At 44.0% G+C, this 26,108-nt stretch overlaps 1 protein-coding gene across 3 annotated transcripts in view; it reads left to right on the forward strand.

Annotated features, from left to right (window-relative positions):
• NELL1 (neural EGFL like 1) overlaps positions 1-26,108 on the forward strand; it is a 765,989-nt gene that overhangs the window by 56,660 nt on the left and 683,221 nt on the right. For all 3 annotated transcript variants that reach the window (XM_036258486.1, XM_036258484.1, XM_036258485.1), the window contains exon 3: positions 9,168-9,318. In XM_036258486.1, the coding sequence (XP_036114379.1) occupies positions 9,168-9,318 (151 nt within the window). The remainder of the gene's footprint in view (positions 1-9,167; positions 9,319-26,108) is intronic.

A 26,108-nucleotide genomic window follows, 5' to 3' on the forward strand; every position in this document is an offset into this window, starting at 1 on the left:
ACAACACAAAATCGCCCTGGCCGGTTTGGCTCAGCGGTTAGAGCGTCGACCTGCGGTCCTGAGAGACCCAGGATCGGTTCCCGCTAAGGGCGCGTACTTCGGTTGCAGTTTGTCCCCGGCCCTGGTCGGTCGTGCGGGTGGCAGCCACTCAATGTGTTCCTTTCACATCGATGTTTCTCTCTCTCTCTCTCTCTCTCTCTCTCTCTCTCTCTCTCTCTCTCTTCCTCTCTCTCCCTCCCACTCTACCTGAACAAAAAAATGGGAAAATGTCCTCGGGTGAGGATAAAAAACAAAAACAAAAACAAAAAACCCACAAAATCTATAGGATGCAGCGAAAGCAGTTCTGAGGGAAATTCATAGCACTACAGGCCTACCTCAAGAAATAAGAAAAATTTCTAATTGACTATTCAACCTCATAACTTAAGGAACTAGAAAGCAAACAAAAAGAAAACTCCAGAGCAAGTAGAAGGAAGGAAATAGTAAAGATTAGAGCAGAAATAAATGACATAGAGACCAGAAAAACAATTCAAAGGATCAATGAAACAAAGGGCTGGTTTTTCAAAAAGATAAACAAGATTGATGGACCCTTAGCTAGGCTCAGCAAGAAACAAAGAGAGAGAACCCAAATGCACAAAATCAGAAATGAAAGAGGAGAAGTAACAACTGACACCACAGAAATACAAAAGATCGTTAACAGCGACTATGAACAATTATGTGGCAACAAATTCGACAATCTAAGCGAGATGGAAAAATTTCTAGAAACACACAATCTCCCAAAACTGGACCGGGAAGGATAGAAAACTTGAACAGACCAATAACAACAGAAGAAATTGAAGATGTAATCAATACTCTCCCAGCAAACAAAAGCTCAGGCCCAGATGGCTTCACAGGGGAGTTTTACCGAACATTCAAAAAAGAACTAACACCCATTCTCGTCAAACTATTTCCAAAAATTCAAGAAGAAGGAAGACTTCCAAACTCTTTCTATGAGGCCAACATAATTCTAATTCCAAAACCAGAAAAAGACACTACAAAGAAAGAAAACTACAGGCCAATATTCCTGATGAACACAGACACCAAAATCCTGAACAAAATACTAGCAAGTCAGATCCAGCAATACATCAAAAAAATTATTCACCATGACCAAGTGGGATTCATCCCAGGGATGCAAGGCTGGTACAATATTCACAAATCAATAAATGTGATACACCACATAAACAAAATGAAGAATAAAACCACATGATCATATCAATAGATGCTGAAAAAGCATTTGACACAATCCAGCATCCATTTCTGATAAAAACGCTCAGCATTGTGGGAATAGAGGGATCATATCTCAACATAATAAAGGCCATATATGAAAGACCTACAGCCAACATCATACTCAATGGGCTGAAACTAAAAGCATTTCCCTTAAGAACAGAAACAAGTCAGGGATGTCCACTTTTGCCACTCTTATTTAACATTGTACTGGAAGTCTTAACCACAGCAGTCAGACATGGAGAAAAAATAAAAGTGATCCAAATTGCAAAGGAGGAAGTGAAACTGTCATTATTTGCAGAGGACATGATATTATACATAGAAAATCCTAAAGACTCCATCAATAATCTACTAGACTTAATAAATGAATTTGGCAAAGTAGCAGGATACAAAATTAACATCAATGAATTGACGGCATTCTTATACACCAATGATGAAGTCACAGAAAGAGAAACAAAAAACAATCCCATTTACCATAGCGGCAAAAAAATTAAGATACCTAGGAATAAACTTAACCAAAGAACTAAAGGATCTATTTGCAGAAAACTGCAGGACATTGAAAAAAGAAATAGAGGAAGATATACAAAAGTGGAAGCACATACCTTGTTCATGGATTGGAAGAATTAACATCATTAAAATGTCCATACGACCCAAAGCAATCTATAGATTCAATGCAATCCCCATCAAAATACCAATGACATATTTCACAGAACTGGAACAAATACTTCAAAAGTTCATATGGAACCAAAAAAGTCCCTGAATAACCACAGCAATTTTGAAAAAGGAGGACAAAGTAGGTGGGATCACAATACCAGATATCAGGTTCTACTACAGAGGAACTGTAATCAAAACACCCTGGTACTGGCACAAGAACAGGCATATAGACCAGTGGAACAGAATAGAGAACCCAGAAATAGACCCAAGGCAATATGCCCAATTAATATTAGACAAAGGTGGCAAGAGCATACAGTGGAGTAAAGACAGCCTCTTTAATAAATGGTGTTGGGAAAATTGGACAGCTACATGCAGAAAAATGAAACTAGACCATCAACTTATACCATGTACAGAAATAAACTCAAAATGGATAAAAGACTTAAATTTGACCAATGAATCCATAAAAATATTAGAAGAAAATGAAGGAACAAAATTTCGGACATCATACGCAGCAGAATTTTCACTGATTCATCACCTAAGGCAATAGAAACAAAGGAAAAATGAACACATGGGACTACATCAAACTAAAAAGCTTCTGCACAGCAAAAGAAACAACCATCAAAATGGAAAGGCAACCCACTGTATGGGAGAACATCATTGCCAATGATATATCAGATAAGGGGTTAATTTCCAAAATATATAGAGTACTCATACAAATCAACAAAAGGAAGACAAAGAACCCAATTAAAATATAGGCAGAGGAGCTGAATAGACACCTCTCCAAACAGGACATACAAATGGCCAAGAGACATATGAAGAAATGCTCAATATCACTAATCATCAGAGAGAGGCAAATGAAAACAACAATGAGGTATCACCTCACACCTGTCAGAATGGCCGCCATCAACAAATCATCCAACAACAAGTGTTGGTGAGGGTGTGGAGAAAAGGGGAGTCTAGTGCACTGCTGGTGGGAATGCAGACTGGTGTAGCCACTATGGAAAACAATATGGTGTTCCCTCAAAAAATTAAAAATTGAACTTCCATTTGACTCAGTGATCCCGCTTCTAGGAATATACCCTAAGAAACCTGAAACACCAATCAGAAAAAATATATGTACCCCCATGTTCATAGCAGCACTATTTACAATAGTTAAGATCTGGAAACAGCCTAAGTGTCCATCAGTAGACGAATGGATAAAAAAGCAGTGGTACATATACACAATGGAGTACTACGCAGCTGTAAGAAAGAAAGATCTCTTATCCTTTGAGACAACATGGAGGGACCTGGAAAGTATTATCCTAAGTGAAAGAAGCCAAGCAGAAAAAGACAAATACCACATGATCTCACTTATATGTGGAATATAATGAATATAGCAGTCTGAGGAATAGGGTATACCCGGAAACACGGAAGTAGGGTACAGACTGACAACCCTCAGAAGAGGGGGTGGTGGGGGTGGGAAGAGATAAACCACAGAACTTATATGCATGTATGCATAACCAATAGACATGGACAACAAAGCCGGAGACAGGGTGGGGGGGATGGGGAGGAGGGTGTCAATGGGGTAAAAAAGGAGAAACATTTGTAACAAAAATAAATAAATAAATAAATAAGTAAAAATAAATAAATAAAAACCTCCAAGATACGTTAAAAAATACATTAGAAAGAGACTATAAAAGTAGATCCAATGGCATTACATCTCTTAATAATAATAAAAAAATAGTAGGATGAGGAGATGCTTTCTGCTGGACTTCCAGGGAACAGCGTGCCGGCAGAGAAAGAATAATGCGAGGATAATGGGAAGCACGAGGGAGTTCACATCTGCAGAGCGATCCCTCAGCTAAGGCCCCCTTCCCCTCTGCCCCTGCTGGGTAAATGCTCATTCGTCATTTCTGACTCAGGTTCCAAGATGCATCCTCCCCAGATGTCACTGCCAGCCTCCGTGGGTCCCCTCCCTTTGTGCATCGATCACCCTGCTCTGCCTGTGGTCACCAGGTCACTGTTGCCTATGGAGCTGTCCTCAAAGGCAGACATTGTATTTTTACTGTCATTTCCCTGGTGCCCAGCACAGTGCCTGGCACAAAAGGAAACACAGGTGTATGTTTGTTGACAATGAAAACCACCTTCCTTCTCGCCCCAGAGTCAGGGAAAAGGGACATGGAGTTGCTTGTCGGTTAGAGAAGAGTGTGAGTACCATCATTACATTTCTTTCCTTCTCTCCTCTCTTCCCTTCTTTCCTCAACACTTTTTTACTGATGCTTACTCATCACATTAGCATTTTTAGTGTTTCTTTCAAAATGACTAGGTAGAGCTGCTTCATCCCAGGAAAGAAAGCATAGGGAACCCTTGCTGCTGAGCTAGCACTTCTTAACTAGATCATGCGAAACCTCTGAGTATTTGGAACTGCATTCTTCTTTTTTTTCTTTTCATAAACTGTAAAATGCTCACCCTGAGTGGTGGGTGGGTGGGAAATTACTGCGATGCAATGGTAGACTTCAAGTGCGCTCCCCCAGGTCACAAAACAAAAAGCCTCACAAACATACCCGATTCAGATGCTTGAATCGTGTGGCTGATTGAATCAATGAAAGATATCCAGGAGGAAGCAAGGGAAGGAGATGGAGTGGTGGGCAGACACACTTAGAACAAAGTGCAAGTGGGGGTGGGGAGGACAGGAGACCCTGCTGATCTGCTGGCTTATCCTCTGTTCACATGTTCAATCTCCCTCTCTCTGGGCCCTGACAGCGTTGTTGCGGCTGCTCTGGCCACATGGACTGGACCTGAGGCTATAAAGAAAGGGGTACAGTACAGACAGACATTGACTGTCTGCATTAAAAAATCTCTTCTCACCCACCTAAGACATCCCAGAAAAGCACTTTTGACTGCTGGTTGATAAGTTGCAACTGACTGGGTCAGCTTAGTGGATCTGGAGGTGGGGGGGGGGGGTGGGGATAAAGAAAAAAAATGGGGTGTTCAGTGGATGGGAGGTGCGTGGAGCCAGCACGCTTTCTCTATTGGAGAGACTCAGGGACGTGTACACTGCCCAGAGCTGTAGTTTGTCAGCGCACTTTGGTGATCAGCGATGGGTTTAGTTTAGCATTTCTCAGAGTACATGTGGGGGCACGGTGGGAATGGCATTGGGTGGCAGGGACGCGCTGTCATTCCGAAGGCGATGTGATTTGTACATTATGACCTGGTCCTCCCACCGCTTCCTATTTATAAGTAACACTCTTATTCCGTTCTTTTTATCTGCGTCCGACACACTCACGTTCCACTCATTCCAGATGTTTGACACATTTCGCGGGCTTCTGACTTGCTATCCACATTTGACACGTCCTGTGATCATTGTCCATCCCACTTGTTTTCCTTGTTCTCTCTGGCAGAATCGAATATTCTAAAACACAGCAAACATACATTATAGTGGTTGAATATGAAAGTATAATATTCACTATAGGTTCTCAGTTGGTTTTTATTGCTCTCTTAATGCCAGGAAAACAGCAGGCTGCTGCCAAGGAGGTAACATATCATTATTTTCAGTAATTGATAACTTTACATTTATGATCTGGAAGATCATTAGAGGAGAAAAATGATAAAATCCGGATGTTTAATAGATGGAAAATAGCCTCAGTACCCTGTTTTGCTATGCAGGGTTAAAGTGATTAACAAAATGGTGAGACTCGGAAAGAACCTGGAGATCATGAATTTTAATCCTCAGTTTTCAGATGTGGAGGGTGAGGCTCAGAGAGGTCAAGTATCTTACACTAGGGGGCAGAGCGAGGTGTCTGCTAAACTTAGAGAAATCTTCAGTCCCTTGAGCCCTGGTCCCGTTTTCTTGCCACTGAACTGTAAGAAGAAGTGGCATTGTTTTCTTGTGCTCCTTTAGTGGTTGAATTATGGTAAACGTTTACTTGAAAGAGCTTTTCTGAAAATGAGAATGTATATAAAGTCTCAATGCATCAAAATAGATGTTTTTTACATTTCACTCTGGTGAGTGCTAATGGGGTGTTTACTTCACGGTGCCAATCACTCACAGAGACGGACGAGGAGAGCTGGCGAGAGACATGTTCTCTTCCCGGGGAGGGTTGGGTGAAGCAGAAGTGTGGGATTGGATTAGACCATTAGTGGGGTGTCCCAGACAGAGCGGGGGCTGAATTGACACCCACCATCATTTTCTTTAATTCAGTGGCAGCTGGCGCTTGAGAAGTCCCCATTGATCTCCTCGTTTTCCTAACGATATCCCTATATTCTGACTGATATTGGTAGTCATTTGAAGTGACAATATAAATGACAAAAATAAATGGAAAGCACATTAATTCAATAAGTCTTTATTGGATGCCTGTTTTCTGCCAGGCACTAGGAACTGTAGACAGAACAGTGATAAACAGATATGCCTGCCCTCATGGAGCGTAAGTCTGGTGGGGAAGGAAAGGAAATAAAGTAGGAAACATGAAATACGTTCATGATGTAAGGAAGTAATAAACTGATCACAATGCACGTACTATAGTATGTGTTGTGGAGAGAAAAACCAGAGTGGCGTGGTAGACATTGATGGAGAACCTTGCTTTGGAGAGACAGACCAGGAGGTTGCATGGGCCGCCAGAGCTGAAGGAGGAGGAGCCAGGCTTGTGGATGGTAGGAGGGGAGCCCTCTGGGGACAGGGAAGGGGACAAAGACCCTGAGGCAGGAGTGGGCTTGGGGAGCTCCTCTCGCCACCAAGAAGGGTATGATGTTGGGTGGGAGACGTAGGCAGGAGTCACTTTATATGTTACCCGCAGGCCATGCTCAAGAGCCAGGATGGTATCCTGGGAGCAATAGGAAGCCATCAGAAGGTTTTAAGCAGGAAACGGAAGTGATTCTGACTTATGCTTTTGAAAGAGCTCTTTGCTGTGGGAAGAGTGGAGAAGAGAAGATACTATGGAAGCAGGGAGACAGTTAGGGAGCTACTGGAGGTGTCCCAGGGAGAGATGACGGCAGGTTGGACGCGAGTTTGAAGAGTAGAGTTGGGAGGAAGTAGACAGATTCCACACACAGGAACTCTCCTCACTCACTCTTGGATTGGATATGAAGAGTAGGGGAAAGGGAAGAATCAAGGACAATTTCTGTTTGTTTTTTTTTTGGCTTGAGAAACTGGGTGGTTCTCTTTACTAAGACTGGGAATGTAAGGAGAAAGTTCCTTTAGAGGGCTGGGGGAGAGAACAAGAACTCTTCTCTGGCCATATACAATTTGAAATGCTTATTAGACTTTCATATGGAGTTACTAAGAAGGGTATTGAATTTATGAGTCTGTTGCCTAAGGGAAGGTTGAGGTTGCAGATATAAATTTGGAGATCATTGGCCATGGGGCTGGATGATACCAACCAGGGAGAACTGAGTGAGAGATGAGAACACCCACAACCGATGTAATGTTTATACCCCTTTTCTCCAGCGTACACTGATAGATTGTGGCTCTCTTTCCACTGGGTCTGAGCTCCAGAATCCTCTGAGCTGTCCCGGGAGCCACTGCCAATCAGTAGATTCCTAATTGGTGACTAAAGAAGGAAATAGTAAAAAGGAAAACAAAAGTAAACATGTAAGTTAACCTTGCAAGCCAAATGTTTTTTTCTGGCACTAAATTCTAGGCGGAATTTATCACAAGGACCTTTGTCTAGCAGCAACGATAAAATTAATGTTAACAAACATTTGCCAGTGATCTGTAGTTTACAAAGCGATTTGTTCATGCATTTAATAGGTTTTGAATATCATCCTGAACAGTCTTTGGCTGGGATTTTGCAGGAGGTATGGGCATATTCTTTAAGTGGCACTCTCTTATCTCAGCCCTTGACCAAGCTGACAGTGGGCCACTTAGCAGTACAGTAGTGAAAGCCTTTTTTTGGACAGAAAAGCAGATGTCCAGGTAGGTTAATGCTGGTAGAGTGAGCTCCCTGGGCTGGGTGCCTCCAGGGGAGAGAGGACCAACCCTCATGCCATTCCCAGCCTGACTTTCACTGATGGTAGTCTGCAGTTTTATTTTCTGTGCTGCAAATTTGAACCAGCTACTCATGGAATTATGGAAGGTTAAGCATGGGAGGTCTTGACAAATGACCTAGTCTACACCCTCATTTTGCAGAAGAAAAGACTGAGGTCAAACCAAGGTCAAGAATTCAAGGATTTCCTTTTTGTTAAAAGCCACTGTTTAGGCTGAGGTTCTTTAAGGTCCATGTACCAGCCTGTGATGTCACTTGGGCAATGCCGCCAGGCAGCCTTTGAGTTCTGCATTCCCAAAGCTCCTCCTGCAGCCCCGGAGAGATAAGCGAGTACTTACAGTCAGAGGACGTGGTCCGGGAAAGGGAAGTCCTACCAAACCTGCCTTTGGTGTTCATTCGTCATTCTTTGAAGAGTTTTCTCTCACTCGGCTCGCTTGGTGTCCACTTTCTGATGCCAGGAAGTGTAGTGTCAAAGGAGGAGATAATGCCCAGTGGAGTATGAAATGATGAATGTCTCTCGTTATACGGATGTTGCAGGAAGAGAGAGTCCCGTCCAGAGGCAGGGTCAGCTGGACTCTCACACCTCTAGGCCTGCAGAACTGGCCTGAACTTTGATAAATATTTCATGAGGAAAGTCATCCACTGCATGCATACAGAGAAATGCCAGGCACGTGTATGGATCACGAGCATGCCTTGTATTTATTCTTTAAGCAAAAGCAGTGTTGTCTGGTGTTATTGCGCTGGTAAGTCTTGGCGGGGTACAAAGCAAGGACAGGTTTCCCTGTCTGCACTGTGGAGAGAAGGACACAGAGTCCATGGGAAAAGAGAAATTGGAACCTGCGGAGTGGCATTGGGGTCCTGCTAGACTCAGGAGGCTCGGAAGTTAGGACCCCATGTGTCTGATCGCCTCTCGCCTTATTCACAGTCAACTTCGCTTGCAGCGGGCCACATCGCTCAGTGTCCTGTCAAAATCCCGGTCAGGAAAGCCCTAGTTTGTTGTGAACTTGTCAAAGGGACACGTGGGCATGGCGGCAGAGATGGCATTTCTGGGTTTTGCATTGAGTGAATGTAGCTGTGTGGAGTGGGGGCTGGCGTCTGAAAAGGAAAAGTATGGGGAAAATGAAAAATGCAACCTGGGTCCTTCGGACATGACATTTTAAACTGTGCCTCTTTTCTCTTCCTCCTTCTCATGTTCCCACTCCTCTTTTTCCTTCCGTATTTTTTCTTCTCCTCTTCCTTCTCTTCCCCTCTTTCCCCCTCCCGCTTCTCCCGCTCTTCCTCCTCGACTCCTAGATACACAGAGAGAAATCCACGCGGCCCCTCACGTGAGTGAGAAACTAATCCAGCTGTTTCGGAACAAGAGTGACTTCACCTTTTTGGCCACCGTACAGCAGAAGCCATCGACTTCGGGAGTGATACTGTCCCTTCGAGAACTGGAACACAGGTACGCAAGTCTGCCCCGGAGCACCCGCATAGGACTGGTGCGCGGACAGGCGCCTTGGGGTGCAGAGGCTGGGGCTCCAGTCAGCCGGCCGAGGCCTCGTTCCCTTTGAACACGTCAATGCATTTGCCTCGCAGTGAGAATTTGCCGTGGGCCACGTGGCTTTCTTGTGTGCTCTCCCAGGACCGCTCACGAGTGTGTCCTTCTGACCTGTCTTCTGCTAGACCTTGCTCCTATAAAACCGCATTCTGTCCATCACATTCAGGTCATCAAGCAAGTTAATTAGTAGTATTTAAGTGACCTTTAATAAGTATTTATGATGCAGAACTGGGCTTGACGCTAGGAATATTGAGATGAATAATACAGAATTTTTATTCTACGGGTCACATGAACCAGTAGGGAGGATGGACACATAGATAGCACACAGTACTGTAGGTGCACTGCTAATAATTTCTGTTCAGGAAATAAAGGTATTCGTGGTTAATTCCACCACGGGTTGCGGTAAGCCCCGAAAGGCTTCAGAAAGGATGATGGTTAGATAAGGACAAAAGTGAGCAGATATTGGACAGGCTGAATGAGAAGGAGGAAGGGGTTGAAAGAACAGCATGTCAGGAAGAGGTTGCCATGATTTTGAGAAGGGACAGGTAGGTGGGTAAAAATAGTAGCAACTAACATTATTTTGAGCATTGATTAATGCCAGGCATTGTTCTAAGCATTTTATACTAAACTCATTAAACACTTAACTATCATGACTGGTTAATAAGTGAGATAATGTAGGTATTTTTTGAGGGATGGGCTTTTTGATTTTTTTTTTTTTAATGCTCTGGACTGGTTTAAATATATAGGTAATACTTATTTTATAAATGTTTCTGATAGAATTAGCATGAATATATTATGGGCAGAAAATTTGATTTTGGGGCTGGGAACTCTTTTATTATTGAAAATGTTCATTTCCTATTTCTTTTATGTTACTATATTTGATTAATTTTAAACTCTTCTTTGGATCAACTTAAATTTTGTTAAATCGTGTATTTCATTGTTTGCATTTTTGGAGCAAATAGTTGACATTATATTCTTTCATTTAAAAACATTTTTATATTTGTAGTCATATCTTTTTAAATTTGTAATGTAAACACTATGTATTTCCTTCTTTTCTTGGTTCGGCTCATCATGGGATTTCGTTATCTACGGGTGTTTTTTAAATGAAACAGTTCTTAGTTTTATTGATCTAAGCTACTGTTTTTCATTTTAAGTGCATTGATTTCTGCTTCTTACCTCTTTTCAATCATCTTGCTGGTATTTTTACTAGCTTCTTGAATGTTCAGTTGCTTTCATTATTTTCTGTTCACTGAATGCCTTATATTTTCTTGTGAGTATTACTTTGAATATATCCCATTAATATTGCCATATGATGTTTTCATTTTCTGTACTTTTCTATAGTTTTAAATCTCAGGTTGACATCCTCTTTGATCCAAGTTATGGGAGTGTTTAAAAATTTCAAAGTGATCAAATTAAAAAATACTTAATGGATGACTTCTGGTTTTATTTACAGACCTAAAAATGTGCTCTAGACTTTTGAGTTTGCTGAATATTTTTTCTGAGATGGAGTTTTTGCTGAAATGGTGGCTGTGTAACATGCTCAGTAATTTAATTTTGGGGGAGGGGGAACCTTTTAAAAGAATGGGTAGTTTTTGTGAGTAGATACATACAGATACAACTTTGAATATAGTACTTTCCAGTTATGTTATTTGGTTTCTATGTACTTAAATTATGACATTTTGAGACAGGTAGGTTAATAGCTTCCACTGTGATGAGAACTTTGTCATGTCATCCTTGGGTAGGTTTGAGGGCCAGGCAGGACTACGTATGCCATGCATTACCTGCACCACGTTCATTGACCAGTCCTGGGAAGTCTGGTCTAGCAGTGGACGAAGGATAAGAGAACATGGATGTTGGAATAACTAGGCAGCTTCTGTCTTGATTGTTTGGGATGTTTCCTTTTTAGTCTGTGCCGAAATACATAAGAATCACATGGGTAAGAGACTTTATTCCATAGGTTTTTTTTACCCCAAGCAGTACTCTTGGGCTCGTAGTATGCATTCAATAAATACATATTGAACATATAGATGATTCATTTTCTCCATCTCTGGTTAGCACTGCTCAGAAATTCATGGCTAGTTTCAAAGGTTCCTGTGGAATATGTTATCCCAGGCACAGACCTTCCCTGGATGTACCACACGCAGAGGCTGCACAGGACAATGGAAAGGGCAGGCGTTCGTATCTGGACACGGAAATAAAGAATCCCTGGAGATTTTTGTGAGGATTAGAAATACTTGTAAAACATGTAGTGTAATTTTTGGCCCAGATGGGAACCCAACAAAAAAGCCTTTTTAGTTTAACTTGAAATAAAAAAAAAAGCCAGGGTGCGGTGGCCATGGTGGTGGCGGTGGCGATGTTGAAATTTGATGCTGAAGGAAAATAGAGGCTGAGGCATGGCCAGATGAGCAGCTGTCACTTTTCTCTAGTTCAGTGGTTAGCGGGAAATGATGTATCTCACCCAGGCTTTATGGTGGTGTTCGGTTTCCAGTCCAAGCTCACCTTGGCCGATGAGCACAATGGAGGAACAGCATCCCGGATCTGAACACTCTCCCTAGCCATCATGTGCACCACAGGAAGTAATTATCCGACTGCCTTTTCCAAAGCTGTCATCCAGAAAAACTGCATTTACTGTTTGGGAAATCACTGTTTTCAATTTCTGCTAGGCTTCCGGCTATTCTCAGACAAGGCCATTACTGAATTAATGTCAGAAGAGTTCATTCAGTGGCCGAGTTCCCTTCTAGGCAAAGGCAGGCGTCTCTCACACCTGGTGGGGATCTAGCAGCCTGAGGTGGGTCGTTTGAGTGGCTGTGATTCCTGAAACCAGAGTGAACTTCTTGGCACAGCAATACCTGCAAACTTCCCAGGTAACTGAGCCATTTGAGTTCCCATGAATATCTTAAGTGAATAGGTAAAATGAAATGGAAAACTTAAGTATAAAGGTGATTGAAAAACATACCTAGGGGTAGCAATTGAAATAGACTCTTATGTAATGGAATGGGCACTCTTATTCTAATCTATATTTCTAATGCGATGGATTTTTTTTTTTATAGCACCAATAGAGCACATTGGGAAGAGCGACAAAGATGAATCTTTCTTGCCGAACTATCTCAATGACATTGCAGATTTAATGTTTATTTTTCGTAATTCAAGTGTGGATTTAATATAGGGCTTTGTTGAAATGCAAAGCTTATTTAACGTAGATTAAATCTAATTGAACATTCTGCCAGTATATTCAAGTCTATAGGATATACTGGTAAATCTTCTGTTTATCAGTTTTATTCTTAAATTATAGATGAACTTACATCTAAGCATAGTTGGATAGGAAGCTGAAATTTAGGGTCTAAGGAAAAGTTTCCCAAGGGACTTGTCTGTGAGAAGATGAAGAGGACATTTGTGGCTTCCTATGAAGGCATCTCTTTTATTTAAACAATTTTCTATTTCAAAAGGTACTCTTCAGTTTTCTGAGTTCTTGTGGTAGGAAGAACTTTCCACTTTGATGCCAAATAGACTTGGGTTCAATTCATAGTTTTATCAGTCGCCAGAGTGTAAGCTTTTGCAATTGCTTGTAATGTGCCTGGCCTCAGTGTAACCTTCAGGAATAGTGAGGGCATCGGTGGCAGCATCGTGGAGCGGTTGGGAGGGCCGACGAGCGCAGGTGAATGGGCCCTCACGCTTCTCGTATGTTAGATGCTCAACAAATGCCATTTTCCTTCTCCTCTGGCTTCTTTCAGTACTCCTTAACCCCTCTCCAAGTTCTTCAGAAGCGAAGACATAGATATGGGGAGCTTCTCACCATTTGAAATGGTAATTAGGTTTTTCACCTCAAGAGTTGGTTATAGATAATCCAAAATAATGGGTTGTCCTAATGGAATGCATTCAGTCAGTAGCAGGTTTATCTTTCTAATTATGGATCATTTAAGCTTTTATATATCTATATATCTCTATCTCTATAGCTCTCTTTCTCTCTCTCTCTCTATATATACATATATACGTGTGTGTGTGTGTGTGTGTGTGTGTATATATATAAATAAAATTTGGTACCATCAGATAATTTATTGAAGAATATCAGAATGAAGGAAGGAGGTAAGGGGAGGAAATTCCAGAAGCATGTCACATGGTTTGATGACACCAGCTCAAGAAAGAACTCATCCCTGGGGCGGTTGACAGTAAGGAGATTTGACTTTGGGTGGTAAACAATGCAACATACGGATGCTGTATTATAGAATTGTACACTTGAAACCTATATAATTTTATTAACTGATGTCACCTCCATACATTTAATTTAAAAACACAGCACATTTCCAGCAATCGAATCTTCTACACACATTCAGAAGTTTAATTCCTTCCTCAAGGAGATATAGAATAAGTCTTATATGAAGAAGTAGATGTTTGCTGTTGTTAAAATTGCCTACATTTGGGAAGGAAGGGAGCAGAATTGAAATTGGAATCTCCCCTAATGCAGATCTATTCATGTGGCTTTCAAAGCATGCAGGCGCCCCCCCCCCCCTAAACACAACCGGGGAGGCTTTACATTTAGAGCTGTGTGTGATTATTCTGTAAGCTCCCTATTGACATCCAGGAAATAGCCCTGAAAACCTGCCCAGACCATGTGTGGTGCTAGCGCTGGGCTGTAACTGTAGAGCATACAGTGCTGGAGAACACCACAGCGTCTGGCCAGTGTCCTGGGGGGAGGAATACAGGGAGCACAGACCAGGGTACCTTGCCTTGCCCCACAGGAATGAATGGAAACATCCTTCCACCGAGGGTTAATGCTCATTAGGCAAAAGAGAATAAGTAGAAATCAGCCAGGAGAAGAGGAATGGAAGAGGGTTCTGGATGCAACATGAGTGAAGGGGCCAGCGAGGAGGGAGGTCATGGTGCATCAGGAGAACTGAAGGGACACCCAGTGTTATTGGAGGGCGAGGAGAGCCTAGGGAGGAATAGGGGGCAAGGTCTGGCGAGAAGTGGACCTGGAAGGATCAGGCAAGAGCCCAGGTTAGGGATGGCTTTATATCAATGCACAGGGGCTAAGCCCTCATTCCAAGGGCAGTTGGGGCCGTGAAAGAGATGAAAGCAGAGGTGTGGCATGAGCAGATTTGTGTCTTAGAAAGATCTCACCGGCTGCCTAGCAGAGAATGTCATGGGGAGGGCAAACTTGGGGACAGTGGGCCAGTTAGGTTGCTGCTGCTGACCGGAAGTTAGACTAGCCAAGAGGATGAGTCCCAGACTAGGTCAGATACCGGTGGTACAGATGGAGAGAAAGTGATTAAGAAATAGGAGTTGGAGTGAACTGGTTGGAGTTCTGTGCAGCGTGTTGGAGGGTGGAGAGGGAGGAGTCCAGGGTGATAGCCCGGGGTCTGGCTCAGGGTGCGGGGCATGCGGCACCCTGAGAAGCAGAGTCTGGAGGTCCATGTCACAAAGTGTAATTCCTTGAGTTTACTTTGTTCACGTTTTTAGTTGAATAAATTACCCAAATATAGAACAGTAGAGAAGGGTAATAAAATGTGGGAAATACTCGCTGGTGAATGGGGTCACTCACTTCTGGATTGAGGCTTCTTCTTGAATAAGGGAACAGATAGAAGCTGAAAGTGTGTGTCCTCTAGAGATGCTTCCAAATGCTAGGAGACGAGGCTCCTGGGATCTGGGTTTCCCTGCTTTTTATCTTCATGCCTAGAAGTGTGGACACAGCTTCAAGGCAGAGTTTAAAGGCTTCAGGGTGCATAAGAAAGTAATTTTCAGGCAGAGATGAAAATAAATGGAAGGATTTCATGTCGAGAAAATGAGGATTTTTAGGCACACACTAATTAAATAAAATTTAAATCTTCATCAGAAGAATGAAGCTGTTCAGATGACTTTTGACCTTAATTGAAGACAAGTATCATAGCAATCGAGTGTAACGTTTTGGGCAAATTGCTCATGCTCATATATTTGCATGTAAGATGTTGGATCCCTAATGCTTGAGAAATGGAAAAACAGACAATGTAGCCATTAACCTTTACTTTTTAGTAAAAAGTCACAATTCCATTAATATTTATGTGTAAAATAACTTAAGTTCGTGGAATTCTCTGAGAGAATGAAAGAAAAGCTGTCGTCTTTGACTTTCTTTGGAAGAAAGAGTTACCCTGCACACCTGGGTAATGTTTGGTTCCGTGGAGAGGAATGTGGATAGATGAGCTTTGTCACTGATGAAAGGAAGATTAACCCCTGACTTGTTGAGTTATAAGTGGAATGCACTCCAGACTGTCAGTCCGTTGGTGTGGGTGGCGCAGAGGCTGGGATGCTGGGCTGGGAGTCAGGAGACATGGGCATGAGTCTCTGCTCTGTCAGTGAATACCCAGGAGACCCTGGGCAGACTCTAGGCAGACCCTCCTGAACCTCTTTTGTGATCAGACACTAATCTGTTGGTGGGCACGTTGGTGGATTCTGCAGTGGTGAATAGGACATGCAAGGGACCCATTCTCGGGAGCTATCATTCTAGTTGGGGGAAGGATACATATGGGCACAATGAAACCAAATGATAACTATCATGCAGGAAAATAAAACAGGAACAAGTGGAGAAGATAGCCCAGAGAGGATGGGACTCTTGAACTGAATCCAAGAGCCAACCATGATAAAATCAGAAAGATGAGTGTCCCAGGTAGAGAGACCGTAAGTACGATGGTCCTGTGGCCGGACCCAGCCTGCTGTGCTCGGGGCACAGACGGAGGGCTGGTGTACAGGGAGCTTTGCAAGTTGAGGATGGGGAGAGGAGTGGTTCACGGTGAGATGCTAACGGCGATAGCTGATTGCGATGTGAGTGTGTGAGAGAGTGCTTCAGAAACGGAAGTGTGATATTTACATAGGCCATGCCGTTTCAGTCCCGAATCACTTCCTGAGCACCAGCTATGGGCAAAGAAAGTTGACCCATCCATCAGAATTGTTCCATGGAAATAAAAATGATTTCTTAATTTTTGAAACGACAGTAATTACATACATTTTTAGAGCAAATGAACAGATAAGCTCAGTCGTAGTTTTTTAATTGCTTAGATTCCCGTCCCCACTCTTCATTGATGGAGTTGGTGGCCAATAGCCAGAGCCTGCTGGGAGTGATTTGGCAGATCACCCTCTGAAGCAGTATCAGTTCTTCCCGAGAGAGCCAGAGCTGGGACCTTCTAGCCAGCAGTAGCTCTCCTGACAGGTGGAAGCCTCATGCCCTGGAAGACGCGCAGGACGCGGAGGAGGAGCAGTGTGGGCGTGTGGCAGCGAGGCTCTGAAGAGGGGCTTGTGGCTGGCGTGCAGCCTGCGGGCAGGGGCTGCAGAGACTGGGGCATCCACACTGGCAGGCTCCCGGTGGAAGGTGGCCTTGCAGGATACGTTGGTGAGCATGGACTTTGTTATAAGAGAGAGGTCGAAACTGCAGGCCTGTCATCGGCAGAACTGCTTCCTCTGTTTCGCATGGAAATGGCCACCACAGCACTTGTTGACCAAAAACTTTTATTTCTTAAAATTTTTATAAAAAAATTTTTTTTCTTTATTGATGTTAGAGAGAGGAAGGGAGAATCACCGATGAGAGAGAACATCGATTGGCCGCCTCCTGCACGCCCCCTACTGGGGATCAGGCCCACAACCTGGGCATGTGCCCTGCAACTCAAGTGCAGAAGCTTTGCTGCTGTATCCCTGGCACCTTAAACAGTGCCTGGCACCATTCAGTATTTATTGACTGAGCAAAAGAGGAAATAAATCCTGTTGAAACACAGAGGAGGAAGCCACTAAGTCTTCTGAGGAAAGTCAAGGAAGGCTTTATAGAGGAGGTGGCATTTAAGCTGGAACTTGAAGCATGAGTAAGAGTTTGCCTGGTAGAGACTGTGGTTTGGGGAGGTAGCTGGAGGGAGGGAGGGACGGAGGGTATTTCTGGGCATGCCAACCAAAGCAAGGGCATGGTGCATGCATCCTTTCCTCCTCCTCTCCTCCCTCGTCTGGCTGCCTCGACGTACAAATGACTAGCTAGCATCGTTTCTGGAGTTTCTGAGGCTCCCCCACTATAGTCAGATGTGTCAAGTGCCTGATTGAGCTTAAGCATGATTATGATGAGGTTGGGGAAGGGGTGGACGCATTCATTCTAATGCAGTGAGTATTATCAGCTTATAACCAGCTTTTATATGAAGTATTCAGGGGTTTCACATCCTGGCAGAGGGATTGTAAAACATCTTGAATTGATTGTAGGGTAATAATGTCCATCTCCAACAGGACTTGTTATGACTGTAAAATGTCCAACTGTTTTCATACGTTTAAAACTCAGGATAAAGTTCGATCTCCACTTGGGGCTTTTTCTCACTTTGATACTTGGAATTTTAATTGAGCTTCTGTGGCCAGATCTTTAAAATGAGATAATGTTCAAACATTGTAATTAATTTTTTTAAAAGGGCAGCAATAACTTAGACACCAACAGGCTCAGCCTGGATTCTATAGTGATTCACGTGTTGCTAATCTGAGTATCAGGGCTGCTCTCCCGTTCATTTCCATGTGACGGGGGAACACTTGCTCAGCAAATGAGGGCAAGCCTCCGGAAAGCTGGATGAGCTGAGGGCCTCTCTAGATCTCCCTGGGTAGGCAGCAATAACAGGTCCAGATCTTTTCTATCCTCCTCTTCTCCAAAAAAAAAAAAAAAAAGTACTGTATTGAGGTATGATTGACATCCAAAAAGCTGTGTATATATAGCATATGCAACTTGATGAGTTTGGAGGTAAGTCTACACCTGTGACATCAGCACTACAGTTTGTGCTATTAGCATCTCCATCTCCAGAAGTTCCCTCCTACATTATTATTTATTTACTTTGTGTATGTGTGTGGTAAGAACACGGCATAAAATCTATCCTCAGCAAAATTTTCAGTATACAATACAGCGTTATGCTCTCTAGACTCTGCTGTAGAGTTCTTTTTCTTCCAAGAGGTTTATACCATGGGTATCAAGGTGCTTAATTGGGTCACTGTGTTTAGTCAGGTCCATAGCGGCTCCATGGGTGGCCCCAGGTCAGAACTGTGAGAGCCCAGTGAAGGCAGGAATGGGCGGGGGCAGGGATGAGTTGGCAGCTGAAGCTGTGCTGGGGGTCAGGGAGCACACAAGTGGGATTATTAGGCAGAGTAGTGTGTTGGAAGCGAAGCAGAAAGACTCCCAGGGGCAGCAGAAGTTGAGCCGGCCAAGGTCAAGAGAATGGCTCAGTAAACTGGCTTAATCAGAACTCGGAGCACTTGGCTAATGGACAGCGAGCCCTCGTAGAAAGACATCAAACAGTATAGCAGATGCAAGCCATTAGCAACAAGGTAATTTCACCATCTAGCCTCAGGCCCCAGCAGGGTGGACCTTGGCATAAATGCCTAATGTATGTTGACTGAATTAGTGAAGTGAACTTTTTTTTTCTTTTCTGAGACAGGAAGTCTTTTTTCTAGGTCAAGAGTTACCCATAAGGCGTGTCTGCCCAGGGTGTACAGATGTAGACAGTGAAACACCTCTGAGGTGTTAATGGAGTCATTGGTTTAAAATGAGAATTGTGAAGCTGGATTTTCCAGCAGGCTTTGACCTGGAGCCAGTGTCGGATGGGAGCCACCCTCAGAGCCCCTCGTGTGGGTCTGGAGCTGAGTGTTGAAGGATGGGTACGAGTTGCTAGGTATCCAGGGGTGGAAGAATAGCAGTTACAAAGGCTATTGGAGATGGCTGCTTGGAAGGTTGGCGGTATCATTAGGAGTCTTGTGTGCTGGGCTTTTCTTGAAGAGTTTGGGAATGAATGAATGAATGAATGAGTGGATGCTGAGCTTTTAATGTAGGCAATGGGATTTTCATGTGGACAATGGGATTTTCATTGCAGGCAGTTGGGGTGAAGAGGCTTAAAGCAAGTTCTGTTTGCAGTGTGGAGGATGATCCCTTGAGGTGCATCTAAGGTGCATGACCTAGAAAGCTGGAGAGAACGACTTGGCCCCAGGGATACGAGCTGTAACAGACGGCGAAGGACCGAGCTGCACCAAAGGGAGAAAACGAGGTCTGAGGGGAAGCAGCAGCGGGGAGTGCTGGACGGGTCTCCGGGAGCAGTGAGGTCTTCCCTGCGCACCCCCCCCCCCACGCCCCCGTGAACTGCAGGCCGCAGAAGACACGTTGAATATTTTAATTACATGGGAAGCTTTTCAAATACAGATTTTAGGAATTGTTATAAATTTCCTGAATCTGAATTCCTGGGAATTTGCTCCAGGAATCTCAGTTTTAAATACGTTCCCAGGCGATTCTAATGCAAACATTCTGCGGACAGGTGTACGGGAATCGCTGTAAGGAATTTCCAGCTATGCCTTATGCTCTCTCTCAAAAAGCCAGAGAGAGGAAAAAGCCATCTAATCAGGACTGGAAGGTGAGCCAAGGCTCATGGAAAGCCCCCAGAAATCTCCTAGCGCCTGCCATGAGGAAGCTGGACTGATCAGGGAGAGATTTGGCTGCTGGAACCAGGACCAACATAACAGCGGTGTAGACAAGAGGAAAGCTGAACTCTCTCTCATGCAGCAGTTTGAATGTGGGTAGCCCCGAGTTTATGTGACAACCTCGCAGGGTCAAGGAGCTAGGCTGTTCTGTGTGGTGTTCTCTAGTGTGTTGCCCTCTGCCCACGGTTCACGATGGTTCACTAAGCCAGCAGGACGGAGAGCATGTCCCTCTCCTCTGAGATGACTTTGACTTGCATCCTCATGGCCAGAACTTGGTCACATGGCCACAGCTAGCTGCAAGGAAGGTGGGGAATGTGTCCCCTGGAGATTCCATAACTAAAGGAAGGGGGGCAAAGTGCACCTTGGCGGACAGCTGACTTTCTCTGTCTCCAGTAGTCTTTCAGATCTTTGCTAAAAAGGCCTGGATTCCTCTCTGGGCACATGAGTATGAATTCCTGGAGAATTAATTTTTATCTCAGAATTCTGTGTGAGGAGTTGATTGGGACAGTAATACCCCTCCAGGACAATTATCCAAAGGCCGGTTGCGGAACTGAGTTCTCTGGAAGTTTTCAACATAAAACCCCTCCAAGCAAGAAAGCTCTGGCTGGAGCCTATCTGAGAGTATTTGATTGATGCAGTTTAAATGTTCTTGTGCTGCCCTGGCTGGTTTGGCTCAGCATTTAGGGCATCAGCCCGCGGACCAAAGAGGCACGTACCTTGGTTGTGGTTTAGGCCCTGGTTGGGGTCATGCAGGAGGCAACCAGTCGATGTGTCTCTCTCACATCAATGTTTCTCGCTCTCTCTTCCCCTCTCCCCCTCCCACTCTATCTGAAGATAAAGGGAAAAATACCCTCAGGTGAGGATTTCAAAAAATTCTTCTCTTGTGCTTTGGGAACATGATCTTGGCATAAAAGAGAGGGAGAGAGTGAGGGTCTCTGGACAGATCATTTGTGGCTGTGTGGAGGCAGAGGCAACCAGCCTTTGCTGAGGGCAGCTTTGGTGTGTTAACCCCGTTCTATGGGGATAGGACCTTCTCCATGCAGAAGATCTGAATTTCAAACCTGGATCTGTTTAGCTAGAATTGCAAAGAAACAGCCGTGGTTTGAGGGGAGAGCACAGAGAGAAGGAATCATGTCGGGGGGTATTTTAGTCCCAGTGTTCTCATCTATAAGATGGGCATTGTAATGGTACCTGTGCAGGTGAATGCATCATTTCTAATTTCACGGAATCTCTTATCAATATAATCGTATGATCGTAAGAGCCTGTTTTCATTCATATGATGATTTCAATTCAAATATCTCTAAAACTGTAGACAATGTCATTGCTCATTATGTCATCAAATGAAGTGACAGGAAGTCTCAGCTTGGCTTAGAGGGATTCTTGGGGCTTATCCTCGGGGACTGTTTTCTCATGAACAGTTTTGGGTCGGGACGTACTGTATTTATTTGTTGCTCACCTAATAGACCTCTGCAGGTATTTCTGGATACTTATCTCCCCTGGGCGGCTTTTCTTTTAGTGGAAAGTTAGAGACTGCTCTCAACATGTGGTACTCAAGGTTACTCTGAGGATGACCTTCATTCCAGCAACCAGAAAGGGAGGATGGCACGCGGGAGGTTTAGAGACAAGCCTGGAAGCAGCGTATAGGAAGCCCTCTCTTGATGTCATTGATAGGTTCTGTGACTTTAAATGAAATGACCTATAACGAAACCAATTTTACCACAGGCTAATTGATCCACACAAGAGTTCAGTTCCTGTGGCCTCTCATCAAAGTTATAATGAGATGACACTGGGCAAGGAGCTGCCGCCTATCGGTCAGTTTCTTCTGCTTGCACCCCACTGGCTGGAGTTCAAGCACATGGCCGTACCCAGCAGCGGGACACCAGGAAACAAGCCCAGCACTGTCCCGACAAGAAAAGTATGTGGTTTTGGTGATAAGCTAGCAGTCTCTGTCTCTTTCATGCTGAGTTTCTATGTATCCCTGTTCTTACTTTGGAAAACACCATCCCTGCTGTGGGGGACAGCGGTGTGGTTGTGAAAGATGAACTTTGCTGAAGTGACTTCCGTCGGCCGGGACGGGCACCGCACACAAAGCATGGAAGACCTTCACGCCACGCAGTGCCAACAGTCTCGGTGCATCGTTGCTGGTGCCAGCAACTTCATGTCCTCCACAGCATCCTAGATCCAGTGTCATGGAGCAGAAAGATTACGGTCAATGTGATGTAAGCCTGCATGCAAATCTGGCCTCCATCACTCAGATCATAGTTATCTTGGTCAGATCACTTTATATCTTCAAACGTCAGCGTCTTCCTCTGTAAATGAAATATAATACCCTATGGGCTTATTTGGCGAACTTGAGACAATATCTGGCAAGTGGCAGGCACTCAGTAATTGGTTGTCATTGTTGTTATTTTTATTATAAATATTGTTATATAGCTACCGGGCTTTCTGTTCTCACCCAAAAGGCACAGGCTAAATTTTTCCTGATGTCTTGCTTTATCGTGTGCATTCTATTCTTGTAATATCTATTAAAATAATTCAGTTTTGAAATCTGGCCTCTACACTTAACTTGCAAACACTAGAGGCCCAGAAGAGAACTAAGAGGAGGAGGAGGAGTAACAACACTAATAATAAAGCTTGTCATTATCTTGTGACTCATGAGCCATTTGCCTGGCTCTTTTCCAGGGTTTAGAAGAGAGGCCTTGTGCCGACTCGTGTCATGCCCGGGAAGGCTGGAGGCGAGGGCCTTCTGGAGCTGTGCTGGGGTTCCTCTTGCTGGGGTTCCTCTTCCCTGTGCTGGTTACTGCCCTCTGCATGCCCCAGGCCTTCCCTGCTCCAGAACCTACCCGGTCTCAGGATGGGAGAACCCTGCATTTCTTTCTTGCTGTTTTTATCCCTTTATCACCACCACCCCCCCCCCCGAAAGTTTCTACCAGCCAGTTTTAGTGGCTCCTTTTCTAGCTGTTCTTAAGGTTATATTGTACTTTTCTGCAGCTATGTGGCAAGTGGAAGGTGGATCTGACGGTTGTCATCGGGGTGGCTTTATGGCTTCCCTTGATTTATTGTGAGAACGATCCAGCGCCTGAGGGAGGTGAGGAGAAGCCGTGAACCAAGGCCTTGTTGGGAAAAAACAGATTGAAGAGAGAATGTCTAGAGGGTCCAGTCTTTCCTTTTTCCCAAGTATGAAAAATGTGAGACTTTTCCACTGAGATGTCAGCCACTAGTGTGGTTCAGCCTTTTGGGTGAGCAAACTATAATGCATTTGATAACTTTTCCTTTTCTTTTTAATCCCCACCCGAGGATGGTTTTCTATTTTTCTTCAGATAGAGTTGGAGGGAGGAAGAGAGAGAGCAGGAGAAACATCTGTGTGAGAGGGACACAACCACTGGTGGCCTCCACACGATCCCGAACAGGGCCGCCGGGGACGAACTGCAACCCAGATACGTGCCCTTGACCGGAATCGAACCTGTAACTCATTGGTCCACGGGCCGACGCTCTACCGCTGAGCCAAACTAGCCAGGACTTTTCTTTTGAACTAATTTTAGACTGAGAAGTTGCAAAAATGGTACAGAGAGTTCTTGTAAGTCCCTCACCTAGTTTGCTGTAATGTTAACATTTTACATAACCATGGACACATTGTAAAAACCAGGAAATTAACATTGCTGCAGGACTATGAACCAAGTTACACACCTTATTTGAATTTTACCAGTTTTCCCACTAATATATATATATTTTCCTGTTGTAAGATCCTGTCCAGGATCAAACATTGCATTTAGTTACTATATATTCTTAATCTCCAAAATGTGACAATTCCTCAGACTTTCCTTATCTTTCATAACTGACACTTTTGAAGAGTGCTGACCAGTTACGTTATAGAATGCTCCTCAGTCGGAGTTTCTGACATTTTCCTGTGATCGCTCTGCATTTGAGGGGACAAGAATACTATGAAAATGACATTTTGTCTTCTTCACGGACAAGGAGTTCCTGGTGTTGATATATCTTGTTATTGTCATGTTAACCTTGATCACTTGGTTACAGTGGAGGCTGGCAGTTTTTTTTTTTTTTTTTGCTGTAAAATTCTGTTTTTCTTTTTGTAATTAAAGGAAGCGGTGCTTTATAGCGGTCTTTCCCAAGCCTCAACCGAGAGACTACCTTTGAATCATTGGAACGAGAAGGCGGGCTTCTGTCAGCCTGCTTGTGGAGGAAGGATTAGGATGAAGTCTTCTCTCAAACCCATGCTGTCCCCACCTCTTTTTTCCACCGTACTTATCTAACAGGCTCGTGGCTGAAGTAGGCCAGCAGAATTTCTTTTTATATTTCATTGTAAGGTCTGTTCGAGGACATGCTTAGCATGAAAAATCGTTTTTTTCTAGGCCTCCTGGTGTGATGGGAAGGGAGGAACTCTACTTAAGAATGCATTTCCAAGGTAGGCAAAGATATAGTTCGTGAGTGTGAAATTCCCGGTATGGAAAGCAATTACTTCATCATCTTTAAGGAGATTTGACTTCTGAGGTTTTCTTGGCATGTTGAAAGCAATCGCCTAGCAAGCCCTCTCGGGTTGCAGAGAAAAGTTTTAGTCCCAGTTTCAGACTCCAGGGACATGTGAGTGAGTCTCCGGTCTCCTTGGTATTCTTCCCCAAGAGCAGAGAAGTACACCTCCGACAAGCTTCTTGACATCCGTGACTGTCATCTCCAGTCTAACCTGCACATCTCGAGACCTGGGTACCGGTGGTGCGGCCGGCAGACCAGCAGAAGCAGCCGCACCGCCTGGGGTGTATCAGAGGTGCAGTATCGTAGACCTCAGCCCAGACCTACTGGTTCAGAGCCTGTGTGTTCACAGAGGCCTCCTGTGCCTCTCTGTGGAGCACTTTTCAAAAACACTGTGTTTACCGTGGCTCTACCTCTCAGATGCCTGGGTGGTCTGAGCTGATCCGGGATTAAGAGAAAAGCAGCCTCAGGATGATGGTATAGGTAGAAGCTTCTTTAGTCCTTAGCAGGCATGATGGGGATGGGGAACATAACCGGAATTCTGGCAGCGCAGTACTAATTGATGGATTTTGAAATCCACTGGTGTTGGGGGAAGGCGAAGGGACTCTGATTACACCAGCTTCCTAAAGTTGTATTGAATGCGAGAGGCAGCCCCGAAACCCGGAGCACCTCAGCTGCCTTGTGGGCTGTTGGAGACTAGGCAGGGGTGCCCCATGTTTGCCCAGAGTGAATTATTCTAAAATCAATTTGCCTAACAGCCAGTTTACTTAAAGACAATTTCCCCTAATAGTACTACTGTCATAAAATTTATGTTTGTGAAATTCATAACAATTCACATGATGGGAAGGTAAATTGGTTTTAGTCAAATTTGCTTTTAGATAAAGCTGCTTTAGGCAAATTTTCATTTATGTACATTAACCCTAGGTAAATTGATTTTAGATGAATTCACCTGGTCCGGGTGTTCATGTTTGAGGAGGAGACAAGGGATTCAGAATGGGTGATGTCCATAACCTTACCATGGAAATGTTTAATCATTTCTTCTAGCAGGGATACTGGGAAGTGGGGTTTGTAATGGCAAGTGGGATGGGTGGGAACTTGCTACACTTGTCTTCTTATTTAAAAAAGTATGTTTTTATATATTTTAGAGAGGAAGGGAAAGGGAGAGAAAGAAACATTGATGAGAGAGAAACATTGATTGGCTTCCTCCTGCATGCCCCTCTACTGGTTACCAAGCCAGCAACCCGGACATGTGCCCTGACCAGGAATCGAATAAGTGACCTCTTGGTGCATGGGACAAAACTCAATCCACTGAGCCACACCGACCAGGCTACACTTGTCTTCTTAATGGCCCACTGAGAGAGTTAACATATAACCCATAACTCGCTGAGTGCCTTATATGAACAAATTGTTAGCTCTTAGGCCCATCTGGGCCCATCTTCTAGGCTCTTTCCTAAGTACAGTTCTCAGTAACCCTACACATTCATGAACGATACTATAATTTATAATGCTCATGTTTACTCTGTGCTTGTCATCCAGGTTGACTTATTTCAGGGTGACTGAAGCTGGTCCGGCTTCGTCATAGAACCATGTTACTTTTTTCCACCATACTTATCTGTTTTCAACTTTACCTCTAGTCGCGTGATTGTATTGTTAATACTTGTCTCTCCCCCGACTGCAAGGTCTATGAACACATGGGCCATGTCTGTTTTTGCTTATGATTGAAGCTTCAGAGCTTAACACAGGGCCTAGCTTATAGTAGAGATTTAATA

The sequence above is a fragment of the Molossus molossus genome, unplaced genomic scaffold (genome assembly GCF_014108415.1).
Source record: "Molossus molossus isolate mMolMol1 unplaced genomic scaffold, mMolMol1.p scaffold_m16_p_13, whole genome shotgun sequence".
Taxonomy (NCBI): domain Eukaryota; kingdom Metazoa; phylum Chordata; class Mammalia; order Chiroptera; family Molossidae; genus Molossus; species Molossus molossus.